The sequence below is a fragment of the Paramisgurnus dabryanus genome, chromosome 20 (assembly GCF_030506205.2).
Source record: "Paramisgurnus dabryanus chromosome 20, PD_genome_1.1, whole genome shotgun sequence".
Lineage (NCBI taxonomy): Eukaryota > Metazoa > Chordata > Actinopteri > Cypriniformes > Cobitidae > Paramisgurnus > Paramisgurnus dabryanus.
The window spans coordinates 22,855,325-22,879,658 of record NC_133356.1 but is presented as its reverse complement, the minus strand read 5'-3'; the positions used below and the strand labels follow the sequence as shown (position 1 = coordinate 22,879,658).

General features: G+C 36.6%; 2 protein-coding genes and 1 long non-coding RNA gene across 5 annotated transcripts; 2 read left to right on the top strand and 1 right to left on the bottom strand.

Annotated features, from left to right (window-relative positions):
- The first annotated feature begins 1,088 nt into the window (after positions 1-1,088).
- On the top strand, positions 1,089-16,902 carry sfxn5a (sideroflexin 5a). Of its 3 annotated transcripts, XM_065297105.2 has the most exons (15): positions 1,089-1,208; positions 2,813-2,881; positions 2,954-3,031; positions 3,209-3,235; positions 3,486-3,540; positions 4,056-4,085; positions 4,502-4,551; positions 4,770-4,826; positions 4,931-4,996; positions 6,497-6,587; positions 9,460-9,575; positions 9,686-9,771; positions 11,109-11,211; positions 13,519-13,636; positions 15,313-16,902. In XM_065297105.2, the coding sequence occupies exons 1-15, from the start codon at positions 1,152-1,154 to the stop codon at positions 15,405-15,407; spliced, it is 1,098 nt and encodes a 365-aa protein (XP_065153177.1). In that variant the 5' UTR covers positions 1,089-1,151; the 3' UTR covers positions 15,408-16,902. The 3 variants fall into 3 exon arrangements, with proteins under 3 accessions (XP_065153177.1, XP_065153178.1, XP_065153179.1); XM_065297106.2 differs by lacking the exon at positions 11,109-11,211; XM_065297107.2 differs by lacking the exons at positions 11,109-11,211; positions 13,519-13,636.
- Positions 16,903-17,427: 525 nt separating this feature from the next.
- Positions 17,428-21,406, top strand: LOC141281319 (uncharacterized). The gene is made up of 3 exons (XR_012335542.1): positions 17,428-18,365; positions 19,474-19,643; positions 21,282-21,406. It is a non-coding gene; the product is annotated as an uncharacterized lncRNA (long non-coding RNA).
- Positions 18,526-23,825, bottom strand: emx1 (empty spiracles homeobox 1). The gene is made up of 3 exons (XM_065297555.2): positions 23,163-23,825; positions 21,205-21,389; positions 18,526-19,609 (listed from the first exon to the last, which is right to left on the bottom strand). Exons 1-3 carry the CDS (start codon positions 23,503-23,505, stop codon positions 19,442-19,444), a joined length of 696 nt encoding a protein of 231 aa, XP_065153627.1. The 5' UTR covers positions 23,506-23,825; the 3' UTR covers positions 18,526-19,441.
- Between the last annotated feature and the right edge of the window lie 509 nt (positions 23,826-24,334).

The following is a 24,334-nucleotide window of genomic DNA, read 5'->3' as shown; positions in this document are numbered from 1 at the left end:
TGCACAAAACTGAACTATGCAAGAGACAAGATGATTTGAGTATATTTACTAAAATCATTTATTAACTGATTAAAGGAACTGTGTTTTAGTGCTGTTCTCGTCAAATATTTTTTCTGACTATTTTCTTGAAAGCCTGCTGCATGTAAGAAGTGTACAAACAACACTTCAAATTCCCTTAACCTACACTGAAACAAGTACTACTGGGAAAGATAAAGTATGTATTTAAAAATATTTAAGTACAATCTTCATCATACTTAACATGAACATTATTAACAGGTTTGGAGGCATAAATGGCATAGCCTACAGTGTGTGAAAGTAATGACAGCAGAGAAAATATTCACACGTTACATTATACAATGAATAATAAGGTCTTTTTTACAAGAATAATTTTACAATAATAATATTTCAAGAAACCAGTCATTTTATGACTGCCATTAAAATAAAGAGTCATAGTTAATGCCAACTGTGTATGTAGGTCCTAGCAATGAACTAAATATCTAAATACAGAACAGTATAACACACATATGTGTTGATTTTCTCAGCAACAATGCAGTTTTATTGACAGAGACTTGACAGAGGTTTTCCTGAAAATGTTCCTCTAATTTTTGAGATCTGACTGGGTAAGGATGTAGTTTGACTTCCTTCCTAAATTCTTTCTGCTTCCCTTTCCCTGCTTCGCACAAAACATTTCTAATGTCCATCTAAAGAAGCCAATAGTGATCGATTAAAAATAAGATTATGATTATTATTTAGAAACTTACTTAAGTCATGTTTTCAGAAGCTAACTTTTGTGCGCGGCTGCAGAAATGAAACGCACAGACGCGCGCGGACATGGATTTGTGGGTGCACGCGTAGTGCGACTGATGTATCGCTTTTACAAGCGTAAATTGGGTAACTAAATTGCATATAGATCCGTTTTTACCACGATTATCTTTGTAAATTAATACACTAGAAAACTGCTAAAACGTAAGATTTCAAAGCACTTGCTTTTGCAGTCTATGGCTATTTGTCACGTCTGATCAACCACTGGCCGCTTTTATATGACCCAGCAGAAAACCACATTACCCAAAATGCATCAAAACGGATGACTGCAGCACGGAAGCGCAGTAGTTTTCAGAGCTGTGACAAACAAGCTGAATGCACAGCCCGCAATGACTGAAGCGTCTGGGTATCCTCCATTTAGACTGGGCGAGTCTCGGTTTAATCAGGTAAACAACAGAAAGACGTACACGGACGCAGGACTTTTGATCAACAAAGTGCTTTTTTGCATCTGGGTGATGCTTTCGTGATTTCTGCAGACTGTCATGTGTATTACTTTCGAGTTGTGTATTTTTAGAGGGATTAACAAAGAGATTTAGTTTACACGGCTAAATTTTAAGAAACCAAACATGTGATCTGCAGCTGTTTTCACTTCTTCCGCCCTCCTCACTCTTTCTGTGGTAAAAAGTCTTATTAAAAGCGACCTCTGTTGGTGCAATTATGCCACTAAAATTTTAAACTGACAACTGCTTTGCAAAATGCATACTTTTTGGCTAAATAGAGTAAAACACAAACGTTTTTACATACATAACCCTGCTTAATAAACAATAGAAACGATTACAGAAATTGTAACGGATATCGTTATAATAAGAATTGTGGTTTTAATGGAAACTAGGAGTCTCGTAATGAGGTTCTATTGGTGGGATGGTGTGAACCAAAAATCACAAATAAATCCTATTGGCATTAGGCCCCAAACACTTTTTAATTATATAATATGGTTTTAATAGTAAACAAACGATGTTTCAAACCATTAGAATATAGTTTTTTTTCAGCAAAAGAAATCATGTCAACATAAATATCTGATTTATTACTTTGAAAAGAGTTGTAAAAGTATAGCAGTATTACCTTAACTTAGGCTATTAATTACTTGCTCTATTCCATCAAGGTCAAAGAACAACTGGCCGACAGTCGTTTAAAACAATTTTTGCCTATCCGAAGTTCATTATAGCTACAATGCTGCCTAAAATATGCGGAAACTACGACAAAACAAATTTAAACCATTTATATGTATTAGTGACTCAATAACTTTAACCTCAGTGGAAAAGTAATGAATAATTAATTTATTTATTCATTCATTATTTTTACAGATGATTCGCATCTGCTGTTATTGCTCCAGCCGTCCGTCTGTTAAACGGGATAAACTGAGAATATGTTGCCTGCTGCATTAAAAATCTTGTTTTCCCCAATGTCGCAAACACATGTGAAGATTTTAATTGCTCTGGATTAATTTTGTAGATCTGCAGATAAGGTAGCACACAGTTGGCGCGCTCGCGTAATGATGCGGCCACACCTGGCGCGCGACAAACAACTGCTTTGGACCCGGTGTCCGCAGCTGACGCGCGCGTCTGGAGAAAGTTTCCGAGACCTCAAAAATAATTTGTTAACTAATATAAGAAAATTGAGAACATATGATTAATAGCCATGATTATTCATCTCGGAAGAGCTTTTGTTCCACACAAATCTGCCCCTAAAGGCCTTTATCTCATTATTTTTAGGATTCATTAGATCCTCTGGTTTGCACAGACAAAAATAATAAATATAAAAAACAACAAATGTTAAATCTACACTTTTGATTAGCACATTATATACTACTTTGGTAAACTAAAAAAACAGTCCTTTTAAACAAGTAACACATTTCTTTTTGGGCTCATAATAAATTACTAAACGCAAGATTGTGTTCATTTGATGACAAAGTGTCTTAGAAAGGAAAGAAACAATTATAATAAGTCAAACATTCATTTGATGCATATTGTTTATTAATTTGTCATTTCAGGGTTCGTTTTATGGCAGATTAAGACATTTTTTGGATGTTATTGACCCTCGCACACTTTTTGTATCGGAGGTAAGCTTCACCTTAGATAACTGGCAGATTTATTTGTGAATGCTGCACTTTACTTTTGTATTTTTATTTCAGAGTCGTTTATGTGAATGTCTAAAACTTTTGGATCAGTTCAAAAATGGATCTTTGCCTTCGGGTGTTACTAATGCCCAGGTAAGGTCAGGGTTCCTTTAAGTTTCAGTAATGTTTCAAGGTATTGGGAAGCAAACTTCAGTTGTTCAAAACATTAAATAGTACATTTTAATCAGAATGTGTTGTGTAAAAGAGTTATGCCTTTCCTAATATATATAAAATCAAATTTTCCATGTTTTTCTCGGTTCCTCTCAATAGCTTTGGGATGCTCAGAAGGTTAAACAGGTGAGTGTGAACAGCTGTGAATGCCTCTTACAGATGCTGATGAAAGATCCTTCCCAAATCACCCAACATCATCATGCAGAGTGTGAGACACAAACTCACTCGCTGTAGTTCACATTACTGTTGTAATAAGAGAAGAAATATGGATATCCTCAGCATGGTAATGCTTCCCTCAGACTGCTCTCACCTCTTATTTTCTCTCATTTCCTCATCTTCCTCCTCTCTGCTGTCTGCGGATTCATTATGTCCTTAGGCCATCATCCATCCAGACACAGGAGAGAAGATCCCCATGCCCTTTCGCATGTCAGGTAAGGGTGTGAGTGTGTTTTCAGTGTGTCTCTGTGTCATGGGTGGTAGTAGGCAGTTTGCTGCTTGTTACCAGCTCTGGGGACTGGAGTTTGGAGGTAGGGGGTCTCTCTGGGCCAATCTGTTGGGAAAAGGTCACACTCAGCTGGGCTCTGATTAAACCCTCTCCCTCCCGCTGTCTGGAAGTGTTGTTGGGCCACTCAGAAATAGGAGTATTTTAGTCTTCTGTTAACACCACTATTTAAAGGGAGAACAGATAGAGGGAGCAACCTGCCTGACAATTATGATGACTGCCTCTGAACCATGCTGTCTCTTATGAGTAATGAGGATTTTATTAATGTGTTAAAGGTCAGTAATAAATTCATAATGTCATATGAGAATCTATAATACAGATCATTAAACCAAACATGAAATATATTGGGCATCGGGGGGTCAGATCATCCGTAATATTCAAATGTCAAGTTGCATTCTTAGCATTTTTCCATTTTTTCTTCAATTCCTTTTTTCTTTCTTCTAGGTTTTGTGCCTTTTGGTACACCAGTGGTAGGTATTATTTTGATATTGTGCAAATATTAAAGTTTTATCCTAAGTTCACCAGAATGACCATTCACACAGTATGCATTCTTGTGTCCATCTTTGCATTGTTTTTGATGTAAATGTGACAAATATCTTTCACTACTGCGATCTCCCATGCAATAAAAGCCACGCTAAGTTTGTACTTCCATGCATTCCTGGGTCAACATTCCTGACAGCCAATATCAGATTTTAGGCTGTGTTGTAGCACTGATGTGAGGGGGTGTGTTATGGATAGGATCTTTTTGACAAGACGTCATCTCCAAATACCTGTGGTGCGTTCGGTTGCGTTGCATTTTACCTCACTGTGTTTAAACTCAAGAACGCATCCTGTGTTTAATGGCCCTTAAATGTAAACTTCCTGTAAATGACTCCTCCATTTATAGGTAGTGGGCCTCCTTTTGCCCAATCAGACTTTGGCTTCCACCATCTTCTGGCAGGTACGGCATACAACATGTTTGTGTCTTTTGTATTCCAGTCAGCAGACGACTCTGGGCCGAATCTGCACCAGATCCGTTGGAGCCGATGACTTTGGGGCGGATCCGGTGTGGATCTGGCCTGGATTCGTCTGCTGTCTGGGATGCATTATCAGGTCCTTCCAGTCTCACTGTCTAAGTAATTTCTGTCATTGCTGCTATATAAACTGTCTTTCTCACAGTGGCTGAACCAGAGTCACAACGCCTGTGTCAACTATTGCAACCGCAATGCTACTAAGGTGCAGTATGATGTGTATGGTATTGACATATGCAATACACATTCCCTTGTATGTGTTCAAACTAACATTAAAATATATGTATATTTCATACATTATATTTTCAGCCCACACCAATGTCAACGTTTTTCCAGGGATACCTCGGTGCAGTCAGCAGTGCAGTTACTATTGCAGTGAGTTCCACATAACCAAAACTGTATTATCAGCTGTCATATCAGGCTAACAGAGAAAAATATTATTCATGACTTTTCTGGTAATATGTTATGTGAATTTGATAACAAATGGATAGAGCTTTATATTATCACACACGCACACCTAAAGCTCCATGTCATTCAGTTTGCTGAATTGCAGTTCCTACTAGTCACGCCCCCTGTGTCCTCTAGAGCCAATTAGCTGCCCTGCTGGGTGGCAGTTTGATGCCCAGGGGCATGACAAGCAGAACCATGGTGACGACAACTACAAATGGCCCCATGCCTGTGAGAAATGTGGGAGGGGGGCACTAATTAAAACTACAGACCCTCTGAAGACCCCTGCTGGGAAGAGAAGGGATGTGAATTGGTTTGATTCTCAGATGTTGTTAGACAGGAGCGGATAGAAATGACCAGAGACTCATAAGGCAAGATGAGAAACAACTTAGCATAGCCTGTCATGACCTGTCATGGAGCCCACAGGGAATTGCATGCCTTTAAAATCACTATCAAAGCAAATGTGTTTTGTCACTAAAATGTTTTTGACCTAATTTGTGTCAGATAAATGTAAATTGGGATTTGATTGTTTTATTGAGCATGAAACCATTGTTTTTTTTTGTTTTGTTAGTCAGAGCAAATCTTTATTAGTTTGAATTTATATACAGATCTTACAAACACGACACTGTAATACAATAATAACCGTGTCACATTATAAAGTCATCTTTAAAGAATAGTTTACCTAAATTTGAAATGTTTCTTTCATATTTTACTCAACCTCATTCCATCCATGATGTCTTAATTGCTTAAGATAAACAAAAACAAATCATTTTATATTAAAATTCTACCTTGATAACTTATTATATGTGACCTTAGACCACAAAATCAGTCATAAGGGTCATTTTTTATTGAAATTAATACACATTTTGAATAAATAAATAAATAAACAAGCTAAATAAATAAGCTTTCCTTCGATGTATGGTTTGTTAGGCGAGGACAATATTTGGATATCTGAGGGTGCAAAAAAAAATTTAATACTGAGAAAAGTTCCTTTTAAAGTTGTCCAAATGAAATCCTTAGCAACACATATTACTAATAATAAATATATTTTTTGTATATTTACGTTATAAAAATAACAAAATATCTTTATGTAATATCCTAATGATTTTTGGCATAAAAAAATCTATTTTTGACCCATACAATGTATTGTTGGCTATTGCTACAAATATACCCGTGTGACTTATGACTTCTTTTTGGGGTTAAACCAAAGGTTTTTCCAGTGAAGAAGAATAAAAGAGAGGCACAGTGGGTAATGCAAATGCTTAGTACACATAATAAAAGCTTTACATATAAAATTTTTTTTTACAATTTAAAGCCAAAAGCTCCAAACTAGTTCTGCGTAAGCTGTTCAAAAGTCATGGGTTTGAACCCAGGGAACACATGTATGACTTGAATGCTTAAATGTAAAAAATATGTGTTTGCACACAGGTGGGGCTAAATATTCTTATTAAGAGAGCTGAGCATTTTAGTCCAACGACGAGACTCCTGGTCCAGAGGTTCATCCCCTTCCCTGCTGTCGGTACGTGCACATATGCGAGAACGTATTTAAGTATGTGTCAGTGACCAAAGTGAATGTGATTTCCTGGCATGAACCTCCTTAATCTTTCCACTTGTCTTTATGACAGAAATCACCCCATTACATCCTCATGTGTCATGTGCTCTCGCTAAACTGCTGATTATTAAAGCTTAAAATGAGCCTGTAATGCACAATATTAATTAATTAATGTGTACAGATCGCGCCAGTCTGCCATCTGAAAGCCCACGTCTTTGCAATTTTAGCGGCACTTTATTTCTAAATGAGCATTTGTTCAGTCTTCCATTTAACCTCAAATGCACTGTAAGCGTTTGTTTATTGTTGTTTTCCACGTGTTGTGTTTTGACTGATCCCGGTGTCAGAGGGGGATGCTGTTGAAATGTTATCTCAGTGTTCCATTAGCGTTCTGAGGCTCAAACAGGTCCAGAGGGGCCAAGAGAGACCGTCCCGCAATGCCTTGGGGATAGTTGGCTGTAATTAAATTGTTTTCGTCCCCACACCCCACCCCTTTAATTAAATCAGCAGGTTCCCCCTCACCTCTCTGGGCTGGGGTGACGGGACCTTGTTAGCTCTCGGCTGCCGCTCTCTAATTGGTTAATTAGGCCTAAAGTGCTCACGGTGTTAGCATCAGGTTTGCCGTCTCCAGACCGCCATGTTGTTTTTGATTTTCTGTGTTTGGTTATAAATGGCAATTAAACAGAGCTAATGAAACACAGTGGAGACAAAGTGTTTAATATTTAAAGACCCCTTACAATACACATTGCAAGGAAATGCTAATAATAAATATACAGTATTGTAATTTTTGTCCAGAGGGCATCGTTTCGGCTTTTAAACTTTCAAACACACAAACATTGTATTTTAATAGCTCACCACATTTTGTCTTTATAGATGAGCAAAAGCAGGACTCCCGAATGTGTTTATGTTTCTTTGTTCTAAATTTTAGATTTTGTGCTTGTGTGTATGTGTGCGTTAGGTGTGTGTGTATGTGTGCGCGTGTGTGTGTATGTGTGTGCGTGTGTGTGTGTGGTTAATTGGCCTGGGTCTGAACCCCTCAGAGGTGAATAGCTATTTACTCAGCCAATTAACTCAGCCCCATAACACTGCAGCACACAACACTGATAACTCACAACACAAGGCCTGTAAATTAAAAATGCTTCAGGCTCTCTCTTTATTTCTCTCTCACTCTTTTTCTCTCTCTCACACCCACACCAATCTCACCACATGCCACAGATGATAATGTTAGGAAGTAAATCATTATTTGAATCATTTTCCTCTTGTAATTCACATGTGCCCTGTGACATGCTAATAGTAAACTATTTGTTTTGTTGCATAAATGCATTCACACAGAAATTGCAATTGGTGAAATAATGTTATAAATTTGAGGAGCTCATATGCAAAAGCCACTAAAAGCCACCTCCCCCAGAAACGGCATAATGATATTAACTGAATGCCCTCAGAACGTATTATAGACCATTTTGCAAGATTTTGAAAAGAATCAAAATATGAACCAAAAAACTTAAAAACACAGGAAGTGCTTCTGGACCAGTGTTCTTTACATCTTGCAAAATGGTCTATTTGTTCATCAGATATCTTTGCTTCAAATCTGCAAATCCTGGCAAACGTTTTTTCTGCAAAGTGCACGGAAATGAATTTAATGAACGACAGCACACAACACAACCGTGTTACACATTTAAACTTGAGTATTTGGACCTGATTACAACCGTATGTGGCAGTGACATGGATTACAGCGCTCCCTAATGTGTTGGGAATGGATTTTAAATCTTTCATTATTTGCAATGTTTAGTTGCATCTTTAGTGATTTTGCAACTGTTTACTTTGTCCAAAAAAGTGGATATTTTTAGAAGTTAAGTTTTTGGGAAAAAAGCTTGCATGCACTTACAGGGTTTTGCAGCGAATTTGTTAAATACAATGAAAGTGACATTTGTCCAAATAACGCTGAACCTTTTCATTAATATTACATAAGAGCCTGATAAAAATGCTCATTTACAAGAAAACGGTCGGACGCACTTAAGGCCGTTTCACTCGGTACGCAGCAAGCGGCAAATCCCCACGCAGCTTCAGCTCTTGTATTGTAAGCGTTTTGTGCAGCATTTAGTGCAAAATGTGTGTATCTTCAACAGCGCATGCCACGAAGTGCTGTGTCCTTAAAAGGACTAGGATTTTGGCTGCACGAGCAAGGCTGTGGACCAACTCCGCTTCACTTCTTTAACCGCCCCCGTTTTGCCGCTTTCCGCACGTCTCCTATTTAAAAAGAACTAAATGGTTTCCACGTACCGTGTGAAACGCCCCTTAGAGGGTTTGCATCTGAACTCCTCATAATTTAATCTTATGTGGGTCAGAGCTGACTTATTTTAACCCGACTTTTAAGTGATATTGTATCTTTTTAAAATTTGGACCTGGCACAGTGCTTCTGTCATTTTTGACAACTTTTGTTATTTTATAGTTTTATTTTATAGTAGGATTAGGATAATAACAGAACAAACAGCACCAGATTCACATGATTCGGTCTAATCATGAATGCTCAAACTGATTTTGCCAAGTGGTTGATGTCCTCAGGGCAACATACTGTGTTGACCCAAGGACAACATTTTTCTAAATGAAACCTTAACCCACCCCAAACCCCAACCCTAACATAACCAAACCCTAAAATCAGAGGGACATGATAAGTGAAAAACAATGGTCTGGGAACATGGTCCCAGAGTCAACATAATGATGCCCTTAGGACATCAACCACTTGGCAAAATCAGGAGAGCCAATCATGGACACTGGTTAATGTATATAAAAGTCGGTCATTTTTGCAATCAAAGTATCTAATAGTATTTTTCTGTTCATTTAGCAAGTGCCAATGTATGTAATGTTCTGCTGATGCGCCACACTGAGCTGTCAGAGGGCATCAGTGTCCTGGATGACAAAGGCAATGTCGTGGGCACCTCGAAACTTGCTGCAAGGCATGTAAGTGATTTCTGGCTATAGATAATTTTGCATGTTTAGGGTAAATAGTCACTGTTATTATAATGTTGTATTTCTTTGTAATGGCCCCTCAATGGTTTTTTTTCTGCCAGGCTTTAATGGAGACGGCCGTGACACGTGTTGTACTACCCATGCCTATTCTCCTATTGCCGCCTTTAATAATGGCAATGCTTGAGAGGTCAGTATAATTATTGACATTTTCACTTGAATGTAATATTTCAGATATTGTATTACAGTGTTATTATTGTATAATAACACTGTAACACAATAGTTATTAGTGTTATTATTGTATTGTATATTATTGAGATACAGTGCTTTACAGGTCATTCAGCGGAGTTGATGGAAATTTTAAAGTGGAGATTGGGTTTCGATTTGTTACTTGATGTCATGAATATTTATGAGGTTGTTTTAGACGTGCTGAGTAACTTCCCAGAACTCCTATCTGTTAAACACTGTTACTAATCTGCATATGCTCTTCTTTAAAAACGATGCTTTCATTTTCTTTAATTCATCTTTAACTGTTCAGCATCCCTTTATTGTCTTTTGTAGACGAGTGACTATAAACTCTAAAAATGGCTGGGTTGTTTTTAAAGCAACACTATGTAGTTTCCATTTAAAAATGACTTACAGCTCCCCCATGTGGTTGAAAAGCGCAACAGTGCCTGGTATCAGACACTCTTCTGCAGGCAAGGGGAGGGGCTGTGTTTCCTACCCTCCACCGCCACTTTCAGAGTGTGCTTGTAGCAGCTAGGAGGCTGCTCAGGTTGCAGCAACAGTACAATTTATCCAGTTAAAAGTTGTTCTATCACTGAAATAATTTTTAGAGACATTATTTAAAGGTAAAAAAAACTACATAGTGTTGCTTTAACCCATGCTGAGTAAATATTGGACAGAACATATGCTGGGTTAAAAATTACCCAGTGTTGGGTTGTTGTTTCGCAACCATGGGTTATTATAATAACCCAGCAGTTGAGTTAATCTACCCAGCACTGGGTAAATTTTAACAAAAGCAGTGTGTTTTGTCCAATATTAATGTTAAAAACAACCCAGCCATTTTTAGAGTGTATACACCAATCACTCGTCTGTATTTTTGTGTGGGAGCAGAAACCACCTTTACCTGTTATATAATAAATATCATGTACTAAAAGTATGGATAATTATAGCCTACAGCAGGAATGTACTTTTAATATTTTAATTTCAGCTGAATATGTTTATCGAGTGGGCTACAGTTCTGGCTTCTTGAATCACACACCCTATCAAACTTTATAATAATCATACATTTTTGCCCAATTCAGTTCCTACGAATTCATATGAATTAGCCAACTTGTAAAATGCATAAATGGTCTGGTCATTCTAAATACCATAGTGCTGGTAGTCTCCAATATATGTATAAGATCATTTCTTTGACTTCTTTATGACTGACACTAACACTGACTCTGTTGCAACCTCCTCCGATTGCTCCTCCTCTGATTTGCAGGTGTGGGTGTGTGTCTGTGTTTATATGTGTGTGTGTAGGATTGTCTGTGTGTTAACTGCAGTACAGGGTGAGTTGTCTTCTGCTATGCTGCCTGTCAGCTCACCCTCACTGGCTTTCAATGGAGCAAAAAGAAAGGTGCAGGTGGGTCAGTGCTTTGAGGGTAGGGCTGAGGGACAGGGGGATTCTTGATTAATTTAAGCGCTGAGAGGAGTCTGTGTGATATATGTGTGCTCTTTAAACCTTTCACCTGTTTTTCTGGCTGTGTCCAAAACCAGCTGCTTTCTTGGACCTCAGTCAATCACTTTGATGTAACATGCAGCATTTTTGTATAAAGACACTACGTATTGAAACTGGCTTCCATGTAAACCCGTCCCATTTAAAACCAAAATAAGCAAAAAAAAATTTGTGTGTGCTTTTACAGACAGTAAATCAATATAAAAAACAGCTTTTATGGCCCAAACTGAGTCCCTTTAAAGTTGATTATTTCTGATAACAGATCAGTGCCCGGTTGCATAAAGCACCTTAAGTGTAATTTTCCCTTAAGTTCGGCCTTATGTTTACCTTAAACTTAAAGGTGTTGCACAAAACAACCCTTACTTTTAATGGAAACATCATCAACCCTTAGAATTTCCCTTAAATAGCTGGTTTTCACTTAAGTAATCTCATAAATGGCGTTTAAGTGTTGCATAAAACCTTAACGGTTATTTCCCTAAGTATAACTTAAGGTTTGAAAACTTAAGAGTAACGCGGAAAAAAATAAGACAACATGGTTGAATTTATAGAACCAGCTGAATCATTATGTGCCAAGAAGAATGCATTTCCCCTCCAATTAGGCTTTCTTTTTTGTTTTCTTTATCCATTCCGATATACTTTATTTGCTGAAACTGCAAAATTGCTATTGTTAGTGTTTGCGTATCTATGGCAACAACAGACTTTTATAACGTGAAACCAGGATCGCTGTTGTGAAAAACTTAACAGTTTACATTACCTAAGAGAACCGTTTTAAGGATTTTATGCAACACCCTTAAGTTATTCTCTTAGGTATGGGGAAAAACTTAAAGGAATAGTCAATTTTCTTAAAAAAAAAAAAAAAAAACTATAATTTACTCACCACCATGTCATCCAAAATGTTGATGTCTTTCTTTGTTCAGTCGAGAAGAAATTATGTTTTTTGAGGAAAACATTGCAGGATTTTTCTCATTTTAATGGACTTTAATAGAGCCCAACACTTAATACTTAACTCAACACTTAACAGTTTTTTTCAACGGAGTTTCAAAGGACTCTTAACGATCCCAAACGAGGCATAAGGGTCTTATAGCAAAACGATTGTCATTTTTGACAAGAAAAATAAAAAATATGCACTTTTAAACCACAACTTCTCGTCTCGGTCCCCTCCTGCGTGACCTAACGTAAATGCGTAGTGACGTAGAGAGGTCACGTGTTACACATATGAAACGCACATTTGCGGACCATTGTAAACAATAAACTGACACAAAGACATTAATTAGTATCATTCCACATACAACAACGTCAGAACACTCCTCCTTCTCAACACTTGTAAACACTGGGGCGGAGTTTCGCGTTCGTCCTCTGTGACCTCTTGACGTCATGACGTATTGCGTGTGGTCACGCTGGCGCATCACGACCGGACCTAGATGAGAAGTTGTGGTTTAAAAGTGCGTATTTTTTATTTTTCTTGTCAAACATGACAATCGTTCGGCTAGATAAGACCCTTATGCCTCGTTTGGGATCGTTTAGAGTCCTTTGAAACTGTTAAGGGTTGAGTTAAGTATTAAATGTTGGGCTCTATTAAAGTCCATTAAAATGAGAAAAATCCTGGAATGTTTTCCTCAAAAAAACCTAATTTCTTCTCGACTGAACAAAGAAAGACATCAACATTCTGGAAGACATGGTGGTGAGTAAATTATCTCCGGTTTATATAGGACCGGTTACACTACTGTTATACATTTAAGTGGACACAGCCTCTTATTGCTTCACCTACTGTACACCTCTTCTTTTCATCTTTGATCTTTCTTATCCCTAAAGAGTGACTGATGAGTGTGACTGACAAGATAAAAGGTCTTCAACATACTTTTCTCTTTCCTCCTTCAATCTTTCTCTTTTTTTCTCTCCACAAACATGCATAGAGAGTTTCTGGTGGCCAATTAAAGCTCATCATGCATATGTGTTGATGAAGTCATCATTAAGCAGCCGCTGCCTTCATTAAAGCAGGACTACTCTGGAGGACTCCTGCAGAGCACGCTATCCCACAACCCCCCACGCATACTGCGGCCAAAGAGGGAGGGGGAAGTGTCAGAGAGCAGTCGCGCGCGGCAGATCGAACGCGTCAGCGATTGCGTTCAATGATAGTCACAGGAATGCTCACCATTTTGCGATCGCACGTCCTGCCAATAACCTGTGTATTTTTTGTGGGTGTTTGTACTTTAGGCTCCCCCTGCTGCAGAAGCATCCTCGTCTTGTGCTGCCCGTTCACAGCATGGTGTGTCTGTCCGCCTTCGGTGCGGCTCTGCCCGTCGCCATAAGTTTATTCCCTCAAAACAGTCAGGTGAGCTCACGCACACGGTCGGCTCAGACTCTCTATTTCACTTTGTCTTCGTCTCTCTCTTTGTCTGTCATGATGGAAGTTGGTTATGGTTTAAAATGGTGTTTATTAAGCTGTTCATCCATATGGTTGCTGAACCGCAGACATATGTGCTGCCAACTACATCTATTCCACTCCCACCCCTCCCCTCTCACTCCCTCGCTCCCTCTTTACACTTTTCTGAGGGTTCCAGACGAACGCTCCCAAAAAACTCCACTCCTGTCCCCCCCACCTTTTCACACCCCACAGGATGTCTGTTTCAGATTCTGCCTCACACACTCACACGCTCGCTGCCATCTGTTTCTGAGCAAAATATTGCGAGTTTTGGCCCTGGTTTGGATATTTATCAGTGTTCACTGCTTTATTTGAGCTTTTTATGATGGTTGAAGTGTCAGTTTTGACTGTGAAAAAATGCTTGAGGCTGGAAAGACATGGCACACTTTTACTTCTCATTTGATTAAACATTTTAAACATCTTAATGACTTAATGATTGTCATGAATGGTTATCTCGCTACAGCCAAAGGATCTGCATCCTGCATGTCAGTGCAAAAACAAACAAAACAGTAGCTTTATTTACAATGCTGTTTTTATAACACAACCTTATAATGATTACTGATATTTGTTTATGTATTTATTTGAGTGATTTCTGTTAGTGATGCAGTGATTTAGCTAAAAGGAACTTAAATTAATATAATTTTATACAGTGGCGTAGCAAGTGAGTCCCGGGCCCATATGCAAAAAAATTTAAGGGCCCCCTTAAGCCAAAGCCCCCCCCAACCTTGCACGTTGGCACTGTTAACTGTGACGCGCAGGTCTGTTAACAACATATACTTTTAATAAGGTAGTTAAATATTTTTACTTTACTTTTTTACTTAAAAGGGTAGATTTAAATAAAGAAAAACAAAATGTTTTGGGTAGTTTTTGACTCGTGACTAACTTCTCCACCTTCTCTTTTCTCTTTGAGGCCCCACTTTTATGTTTATATTTGTCCATCCTTAATGTTCATGTAGATAGCCGCGATAGTAACCTCTCACACTTTGTTTTCTTTTTTTTGGCGCGGCGATGCGTCATGTAAAAAATGATGGCGTAGAAGTCTACGGCAGCCGCAGAGTGCAAAAAAAATAATAAACGCAAACAAGAAATTACTGAGAAATTAGACATAATGGAGAAATAAGAAATCACTACACATGATATGCAAACAAAAATATATTTATTGCTGCCACAAATAAAAATTAAATGGAATTTTTTTTAATTAAAAGCTGGGGGGCCCAGGCCCATTTGCACGTGCATACCCTGCATGCCCAGACCCTACGCCACTGATTTTATATACACAGTGGGTTATTTTTAACCCAGCATTAGGTCAAAAGGAACAAACCTAACCCATTGGGCTGTAATTTAACCTATACCGGGTTGTTTCAACCTAAAATGTTGTGTTGTTTTGACCCATTGTTAGGTCAAATATAACCATTTTCTGGGTCAATTAAACCCAAAGCCTGTGTTTGTCCCTCTAATCCCGAGTTAAAAATAACCCAGTTTTTTTTAAATGTACATTTACAAATTATTAAAGTATGTATATTGCTGTATTATTTATGTGTTGATGGGCATGTGTGTCTTGACTGCACCTGCGTTTTGTCTTTTAGATCCACGTGTCAGAACTAGAGCCAGAAATCTCTGCTGCAACAGACTGCAAGATCCTCACCTACAACAAGGGTCTTTAACCCATCCAAATGCCTAACACCTGGTAACTAATACCTTTACCCCTCATGGTAAAACTCAAATTAAAAAAAGAACAAAAACCAGTGCTATTACAATATTTGATGCACACCAATACCAGTGCTTATAAAAGTAATGGTTTGATTATAACGTCTCACTGGATTGTTCATGCTGTGTGTGAAATGTGAATTTTCTCTCAGCCACATACAGAGACAAACTCACACCAGTGCTAATCATTGCTCTCATTCTCTTTGCCTTCACTTGAACATGAAAGTGGTAAAATACACTGTAGGATTTTGGGATATTTATAGCAATGAGCAATCTGATTCTTTTGAATTTGACTGTGATGTATTTAATACATAACCTGCCATTGGCCTTTCCTTTAAAACGAACCAAATAACCTTCCAAATGAAACACTATTTAGCAGTTTTTTACATTTAAGTATACATATTTACACCCAGTTAAAGGTGATTTACTGTTTTCTATATAAAATCACCCTACATAATATAAAGAAGATAATGTGAAAAATATAACCTTGATTAATATTGACTGAATAAGGTTATGTGAAATATTGAAATCAATGAGTGAAATTAAACTTTGATGCTGCTAATCTAATAATTAGATTGAGACTTTAGCCTTGATTTCACAGGTTTTTCAAATTGTCTCTTAGACTGTAAAACAATTCTGTAAAAATTACAGTATTACTGGCAGCTGGTGTCCAGTAAGTTACTGTAGATTTTACATTTATGTTATTTACTGGCAACAATTTGTTCAAAGTGAAATGAAACATTTTCAGTCTTTATCTTCTACAGTAAGTTACTACAAACCAGCTGCATAAATACAGCTTATTTTTTACAGTATACGTTTTATATTTATTACCATTTTAACAAGTAAAACAAAAAGTAAAAGGATTTTCAAAATTTTAAATAATTGGCAATAATTCTATTATACAAATAAATATAAAAATATACATTGAAATTAAAGTTTTCATATATAAGTCTATATTAGGTGTACACAAACAATGCTGGGTTATTTTCAGCCCACCATTGGATCAAAAATAGACAAACCCAACCCACCGGGTTGTAATTTAACCTATGCTGGTTTGTTTGAGCACAAAATGCTGGTTTGTTTTAACCCATTGTTGGGTCAAATATGAAAATGTTCTGGGTTAATTTAACCCAACGGATGGATTTGTACCTTTTTGATCTAATGCTGAGTTAAAAATAACCCAGCTTTTTTAACAAATTATTAAAATATGTATAGATGGTTTCAGCAGTAACGGCTTTCGTGGAACAAATGTTTTCTTTGCATACTAATAAACAGAAATAAAACACATAAAAATATGACAAAATCAAGTGCTTTCATCTATTTTTTTAGTTGAAGAACACACAAATCCTTAAATAGAGTCATGGTTAATGAACAGAAACATTTTGTACACAGGTCTACAATTCTTGGTTTTCTTTCTTCTTTTTCCATCCATTTGTTTGTTTATCATTAAACGATTCTATCTCTGCTTATATTTTGTTATGTTTGATTTCCTTCGGCAGGGCTGTAAAATGATTCCTGTAAACTTGTATTTTATCATTAGATCAATCGCTGTGTGTTTTTCTACCTGGTTGTCACGGGAACAGATCACAGTGGGCAAGAGTGAGGAGAGACATGACATGAAGCCGCATGTAGAATCATTAACCATGCAGGACCGCCTTACAAATGCTCTCATTTACACGGTTGCACAACATGCACAGATCCAGGTTAAAGTGATAGCTCACCCCAAAACGTAAATTCTGTCATCATTAACTCACCCTAATGTTTATCTAAACCTGTATGAGTTTCTTTATTCTGTTGAACACAAAAAAGAAGATATTTTGATAAATGATGCTAACCACACAGTTGGCAGTACCCATTGACTTCCATAGTAGGAAAAACAAATACTATTGCAGTCAACGGGTACGATCAACTATGTGCTTACCATTATTTATTTTTAAATATATATATTTTTTTTTTTTGTGATATAGAACGACACGAAGGAGAGTAAATGATGACAGAATTTAATTTTTTGAGTAAACTATACCTTTAAGGATGAAATAGTTTAGTTGGCTTTAATTCTGATTCAAATGTGTTTATGTGGGATTTTGCCATGTACCCATTTTTGGAATTGAACCTACATACTTGTGAATGAAACACAACACACTGCGCCACATCACTGATAAATTCGTCATGTTTTGAGGAGTAATTAAATTGCACTCTGGGACAGTCGTGCAATAATTGTCCAAATATATTTTGTTCATCAAGTTGTTAATAAGTCGTGTCATATTTTGAAATGTCTTTCCACTGTAACCTTTCAATTTGCAAGAAAATTGGCTTGTGAAGTGTTTAAAAATAATAGTTTGTTAACCCATAAGACACTGTAAGGTATCTCTCGCAGCAGGCAAGCAGCCAAACATGTTCCACTAGAGATCCACTCAACATCAACAAGCTTTTGTTTACCTACTACAGGTTCTGTGTAACTCCCTTTGGTTCATTGTGTGTAGCACCGTTGTGCTTTAAAAGTGCATTAGATTGTCTTCAGTTTGTACAATCTCATGAAATGAAATGTGTTTGCATTTATTCATTTAGCAGACACTTTTGACTTGCATGCGAGGGGAGCGTTTAACGTTTTGCAATGCTTCCTGTTTCACATGCTCCAACAAACACCCATCTTTCTCTCAATCTCTTTCTTTTCCTATTTTTCCAACGAGCTGAGAGCAGGAAAGAGGTCTTGGGGAATGCACGGAATGTGTGATGCAAAGCAACAGAGGATGTGATGTGTGCACCTGCACACAGGATTGGATATCTGATAGCCTCAAAACAAACGCACCAAAACAACCTTTGTCTCAATACACTCTTGTCGTACTTGACAGTGATACCCGGGTGTCATCACTTTGCGCGTTTCACTCTCACAACCCTTGTTCACACTGCAGGCTCGGGGTCAAATCTTAAGGTCAGTGGTCACCCATGGCTTCGTTTAACACAATCTGCCTCTGTTTCTTTTGACAGGAAGTTAGCAAGGTGAGATGAGAGAATTGCCTGCAGGCATTGTCTTTTTATCTGGGAATGTGTGTGCACAAACATTTTAAAAGGGTAAATTGTTTTTTTTATACCTAAAGGGGATAAAGTAATGGACAGTATTTTTTGTCATTTCGTTTACAATAAGGTGCGAGTTGTCTCTGAAACACCTTTATTAATCATGGAAATGTTTGTATATTTTTTTATATAAAATGTATTTGAGTGAATGAACATTACAACGAAACTAATGAGTTAATTGGTAAACATTCATCTTAGTTAATGACTAAGTTAATGTTAACAAAGAGACATGCACCCATCAACCTGTATTTACAAGTAGGCCTAAATGACAGTGCACACTCCATTATGTTCAAACACTGGATTTACACCACCAGTCTCTAACACAATATCCTACTCCTTTAGATACAGACATCATTATTTACACAAAGCCTACACACTTTCTGTGTTGTGGGGATGGCTTGTGTTAAAACTAGGAGGTAAACGGATTCTTACATCATTTACATTTTAAGCTAACAGTCAGCTTGAACAGTGAAAGTTTTTAATCATTTTAATAACTCCTTCGAATGTCATTTGGATGCCTCAGTTTGAAAATTGACACATTTTCAATATAATGATACATAATTTTAAAATTAAAACCCATTAAAGCACAAAAAATATTTACAAAGGAACTATGCCAAATTAATAATAGTTAAAAAATAACTGTTAAAATCTGTTAAAATTCACCTATAACTTAAGTACAATTTCTTTTCCAGAAGTAGAGACAGAAAAACATAATAGCTGATATTCTGTGACAGGAAACATTTGATTCATTGCAGCAGAGGTATTTTAATGAACTATGGTGTACAGTCCTTAAAGTAAATTACACACATACACACCACGTGGTCAGGTCCTCTGCAGTTAGGTTTACAATCTGACATAGCATGGCTAATCACATTAAATAAATAGTGCTCTTCTTGGTCTTGTATGTTCATTTGGACAGTGTCTATGTTAGTTTCAGGCATCGGACATTACATCTATGTCCTCAGATCCATTCTGTTTGGTGGCGATCCTCCAGCGGTTAATATGATGGTTTCCCTTCTTCTTCTGTGTGGACTCTGGACCTTCTTCTTCCAGCTTCTGTCGCTTATATTTGGTCCTTCGGTTCTGGAACCACACCTTTACCTGAGGAGACAAAAGTGCCAACCGAAAGATACTCGTGAGTAACATAATATCATTTTATTAATATTATGTAATAAGAGACAGGCTGTGCATTACGATTGACAAACTTTAATTTTCTGTAATGTAATGCTGTTACCGGGTACACTTTATAAATGGCAGATTTTTTTTATAGAAGTCGACTTCATGCATTCAATACGTTTTTTGTCAGTATATGCGTTAGGTCGAATCCATGACCTGTGCGCTGTTAACGCAATGCGACTCTAGGACAAAGTTATGATTTTGTATATTTATCAAAGAGAATTTATTAAATGCAAGTGTCAGAAAAAAACCTTAAGTACACATATTCGGCACTGGAATACTATCATCTTAAACTTTTTTTTTTTAGTTTTATTCTTGTTATGGTGGAGTGTTAAAATAGTGTGTGTATGTATGTATATGTTATATATGTTTTATATATATATATTTTCCCTTGGTTTAAATTAATAGATAAATATATAGCCTATATTACGCTTTAAAGTTATTTTTCCAAGAAACTGTCAGTGATGAGATTACATCATTGCTTAAACAAGTGAATGAGTTTATTTCATAAATAGCCAAATTATTTTCAAATAAAGGCCACGACAAAACTACTTTCACAGCGCATTAAAACACATCAAACATGTCCAGACCGCTTCTTTAGACTCTCAAATAGGTTATTCTGCTTTTGGCAAATGTATTAATTCAGCAATTCAAGTTTTTATTGGATGTATACAGTTTTTACAGTGTTTTGCTCGCCATTAGAACTGTTATTGTAACAATATAGCTTACAGGTCCAAATGTACTGAACAGGGTTTTTATAAGGTTGTGTTTTTTAGTTGGAAACTTATGCACCCATGGTACGTGATTAATGACGTCTATGAATGCAGTATATTTCATTAGGCTATAATCTTGATGAAGAGGGACACTTAATCGATCACCTGATTTGAGCATGTGCGTATTCACAGTAATCAACGATTACAGAGTACATTAAAGTAGGGCTAATTACGCATGCTCCCACTGCGGAGTAACATGTAGTCACAAAATGTAACCAACACTTTTTAATTTTTGAAAATAACACAACTACAATACACAACTAAATAAAAATGATCACATACGCATCAATTTTATTTTTTTCTTGAAAAAGATTTAAGTTACGCATTATGACTTATAGTAGTCAGTTATGTAGAGTTTTTATGTCCCACTTCTTTTTTGGAAACACGCCGGACATGCAAATAAAGTTATTGTGCTTCATGAACTCGGTCATCTTCAGTCTTATATTGCACAATGTAGTTGGCTAGTAATTTTTCATAATATGAATTGTTTTATATAAATTTATTTTAAAAAATATTTAACTAAAAAGTGAGTCCTATGCCTAAATTTTCGTTTATAATTTGGAATGGCTTAATTTCGATTTCTCGCATTATTACGCGTTTGTTTTTTTATTTTAGTAATGTTTATTTATGATCTAGTTCATAATAAATAATTTTAAAACGTTTTGAGTAGACTTTTTGTATGTGTACTATATAGGCTTTTTAACCACTCTGTTTGTGTGTTAATGTTATGAGCTTGATAATTTTTACCTGAGTCTCAGATAGACTGAGGCTGTTGGCGAGCTGTTTCCGTTCTGCTCCGACAACATAATGGTTTTTCTCAAAAGCTCTCTCCAGGCGCAGCAGCTGAGAGGGCGAGAACGCGGTGCGGATCCGCTTCGGCTTCCTGGCAAAAGGTCCATGCAGTAACAACGTGTCCTGTGAGACGTCGTTACCTAAAAGAAACATTAACAATGTTACAATAATAGTAATAATAATAATGTTTATATATAAAAGTAGTAATAAAAATATATAATAATAGTATCATATATTATAATATAATAATAGTTTGTGCATTACTGGATAGCTTGAAGTAATATATTTTTTTCTGTATAACTCCGCATAATACTTCAAGAATATGAACGTTTCTCCCCAAAATAATATATTTTGTAAACAAACCTCACAATTACAAACAGCTAAGTTTCAAATTTTGTTGCATATAGCATATAGTGACATTTATAGTTTATTTCAACCACAGAAGCCATACAGGACTATATATAGATATATTTATGCTGATTTGGCTGTATGAATTCATTAATTGATAATAATCATTTAAATTATATTAACTTTAAGTTATATACAACCTGTTTTTATTAACCCTAAGAGTCATTCTATTTTTTTTTATTTAGCACTTATCTAGCTATTATTCCAACTGTGACCATGATTTTAATAGTTGACGATATTTGAGTTTATATCTCACTTATTAAGAAGCAGTATACGCGTTGCATACTTCCAACCACGAAGTAAATAAAAAATTATTCTTTTAAAATAATTTTCTAATAATATATGTCTAATATCAAGTAAATCAGTTTAACAACAGGCCTAATTTAAGTTTTTTTCCCATGCCATACGGCCCTTGTTTTTGTTTTAATCAGTAGCAGATTTATTTACCTAGCAGTCATTAGCAGTCTAGGCTTCGCAAACTTTACTCTTGACACAATAATGGAGATAAAAAACGAATTTGGTTTGATTTGGTTCAGCATGTTTGTGTAAGATTTTATAGTGATGCACTTACCTCGTTAAACTAGACATCTTTTACCTACTAAATAATGGTTTTTTTAATGTGTTTTGCTCGCCCCCATTATTTTTTTTATAAAACAGTAGGCTAAATCTAAAACCAATGCAAATGAAAAGGACGGTGTAGAGTAAATAATCAGAGCAGATTTCTCATCTGCCATTATAGCTCATTTTACAGTGACACTAGATACGATAGGGTGGCAATTGTAAAGAAATTTAATTCAAATCAGAAAAGGCCTATTTATTAAAGGAAAGGGTCAAGTGCTACGAGTAGGTCGATGAAAAAACTGCTTTACACAATTTACATAATTCTGTAACCCTTATAAATTGGAAATGGACAGTCTGAATATTAAAAAAGTTATATTTACGTTTGTGTACGTATATATAATATAATAAACTTATAATTATATATAACTTATAATTATATAAAAATAATTCTTATAATTTTAAATAAATTAAAGTCATTACTGTTGTCAGAATTTTCCTCCAAGATTGACATTGTGCTGTTGTGTGTGAACATTGTATTTTAAGTCAGTGTGTCCAGCGTTTAAATAGCGCCCCAGGGCAAGGACCAAATAGCTGTAGAGCAGAATTTGTGATTTTCATCTGAACCTTATCTGGCTTTAGCAAAAAACTCCAAATATCAATGTTGTCCCGCTCCACCGTGGTAAGTAGCTTACAGCCGAAGGCATGCATTTCAATTCTAGTGTGTATTATGTCCACACACACACACCACGACTTTCCAAACCCGGGCAATCGCGCATGAACATTGCAGCTTCATGCAACATATAAAAAACATAAATCACTAATGCAGTATGTTTAGCCTAAAAAAATTATGCTTACCTAAGCTTTGTGAAAATAAGTAAATACCCATATGCACATGCTGTTTTGTTTGTTCAGGTTGTTAGATGCGGAGATATCTTCGAACATACCTTGAAACCGATGGCCAAAAAATCTGTTCCTTATAACCCATGGGTAGAAATTGAGTGGTTCACGATGCTGCGTGCCAAAGAAGTGAGGGTGCTGAAGGTGCGCGCTGCCGAGCTGATGTGGATGCATGCTCAGAGGTGCATGGTTCACAGTCTCCGAAAACACCAGTTCGGGGTTTGGGTAGAGCGCGCGGCCTGCGGGGTTTTGATAGCCGTTTAGAAAACTGTCAGCGGGTGATGTGTAGCTTAGGGCGGTAGGGCGAATTGGGTCTTCTGGTGTTAAGGGGCTTTCCTTCGCCACCAAAGATTCAATAGTAAAACAACGCTTTCCTGTTGCCGAGAACATTGTCCGTGATGTTACCGGTTCAATCCAAAAGATGAGGTACTTTAACCTCCTCAGAAGTTCTTTAGTGATCTCTATCAGTAGCAAAGTAATTTAGAAAGACATTGTCAAAAACAAAATATTGTTAATAGTCCCTACTTTGACCAACTGAAGTGTAATCCATCGATCCAGACGTGTTCATAAATCATGGAAGCTAAAGTGAGAAGACAGACTCTAGACTCGTGGATATGGATTTGAGGGACGCCACATAGTGTCGTATTAGACTTACATTCATTGGATGAAAGCCCTTGGCGCATATAGCTCAGCGGTGGGCGGGTCCTATATTCATTTGGGTCAGATAATGAACTCCATTAGTTTGATCATTCACTTCAATAGAGCTGCATGCCTCCAACAGGTCAATTCATACACTGTGGATAATAAAAAAACATTTCCTTGTCACATTTCCAACAGTACGGCTTCAGGCTTCATTAAACAACCTACAGTCTATAACAGTTTGCTTTCTTACTATCCTTTATTACATTTTTGATGTGAAAAAATGTGTTTATTTAAATGTTCATAAATATAGCCTATAAGCACACGCATTTGGGAAAATGCGATTTAGTTTGTTGTTCTGAAAATAACTGCATAAGCTGGATTTTTTATTAAAAGGCACATATTGCTGTTATAAAATATATCATCTAATTATAATGTTATAATAATAATATTAGCATTATGTAATAATTGAACGTTAATGCGAAAGCAACGTTTTCACATGCGCAATAGGTTTCGATGTTTATTTCCTCTTTGTTTTTGTAAACAAGTAGACTTTTAATGCCAATTAATATGGTTAGAT

Bases quoted from the DNA above. Each gene is read 5' to 3' on its own strand.
- sfxn5a (XM_065297105.2), top strand. From the start codon at position 1,152: ATGACTGAAGCGTCTGGGTATCCTCCATTTAGACTGGGCGAGTCTCGG. The intron at 2,882-2,953 runs GTAAGCTTCACC...TTTTTATTTCAG, and splicing joins GCACACTTTTTGTATCGGAG to AGTCGTTTATGTGAATGTCT. The intron at 3,032-3,208 runs GTAAGGTCAGGG...TCCTCTCAATAG, and splicing joins CGGGTGTTACTAATGCCCAG to CTTTGGGATGCTCAGAAGGT.
- emx1 (XM_065297555.2), bottom strand. From the start codon at position 23,505: ATGTTCTCGGCAACAGGAAAGCGTTGTTTTACTATTGAATCTTTGGTG. The intron at 21,390-23,162 runs GTATGTTCGAAG...TGTTTCTTTTAG, and splicing joins TTTTGGCCATCGGTTTCAAG to GTAACGACGTCTCACAGGAC. The intron at 19,610-21,204 runs GTAAAAATTATC...TTGTCTCCTCAG, and splicing joins TCAGTCTATCTGAGACTCAG to GTAAAGGTGTGGTTCCAGAA.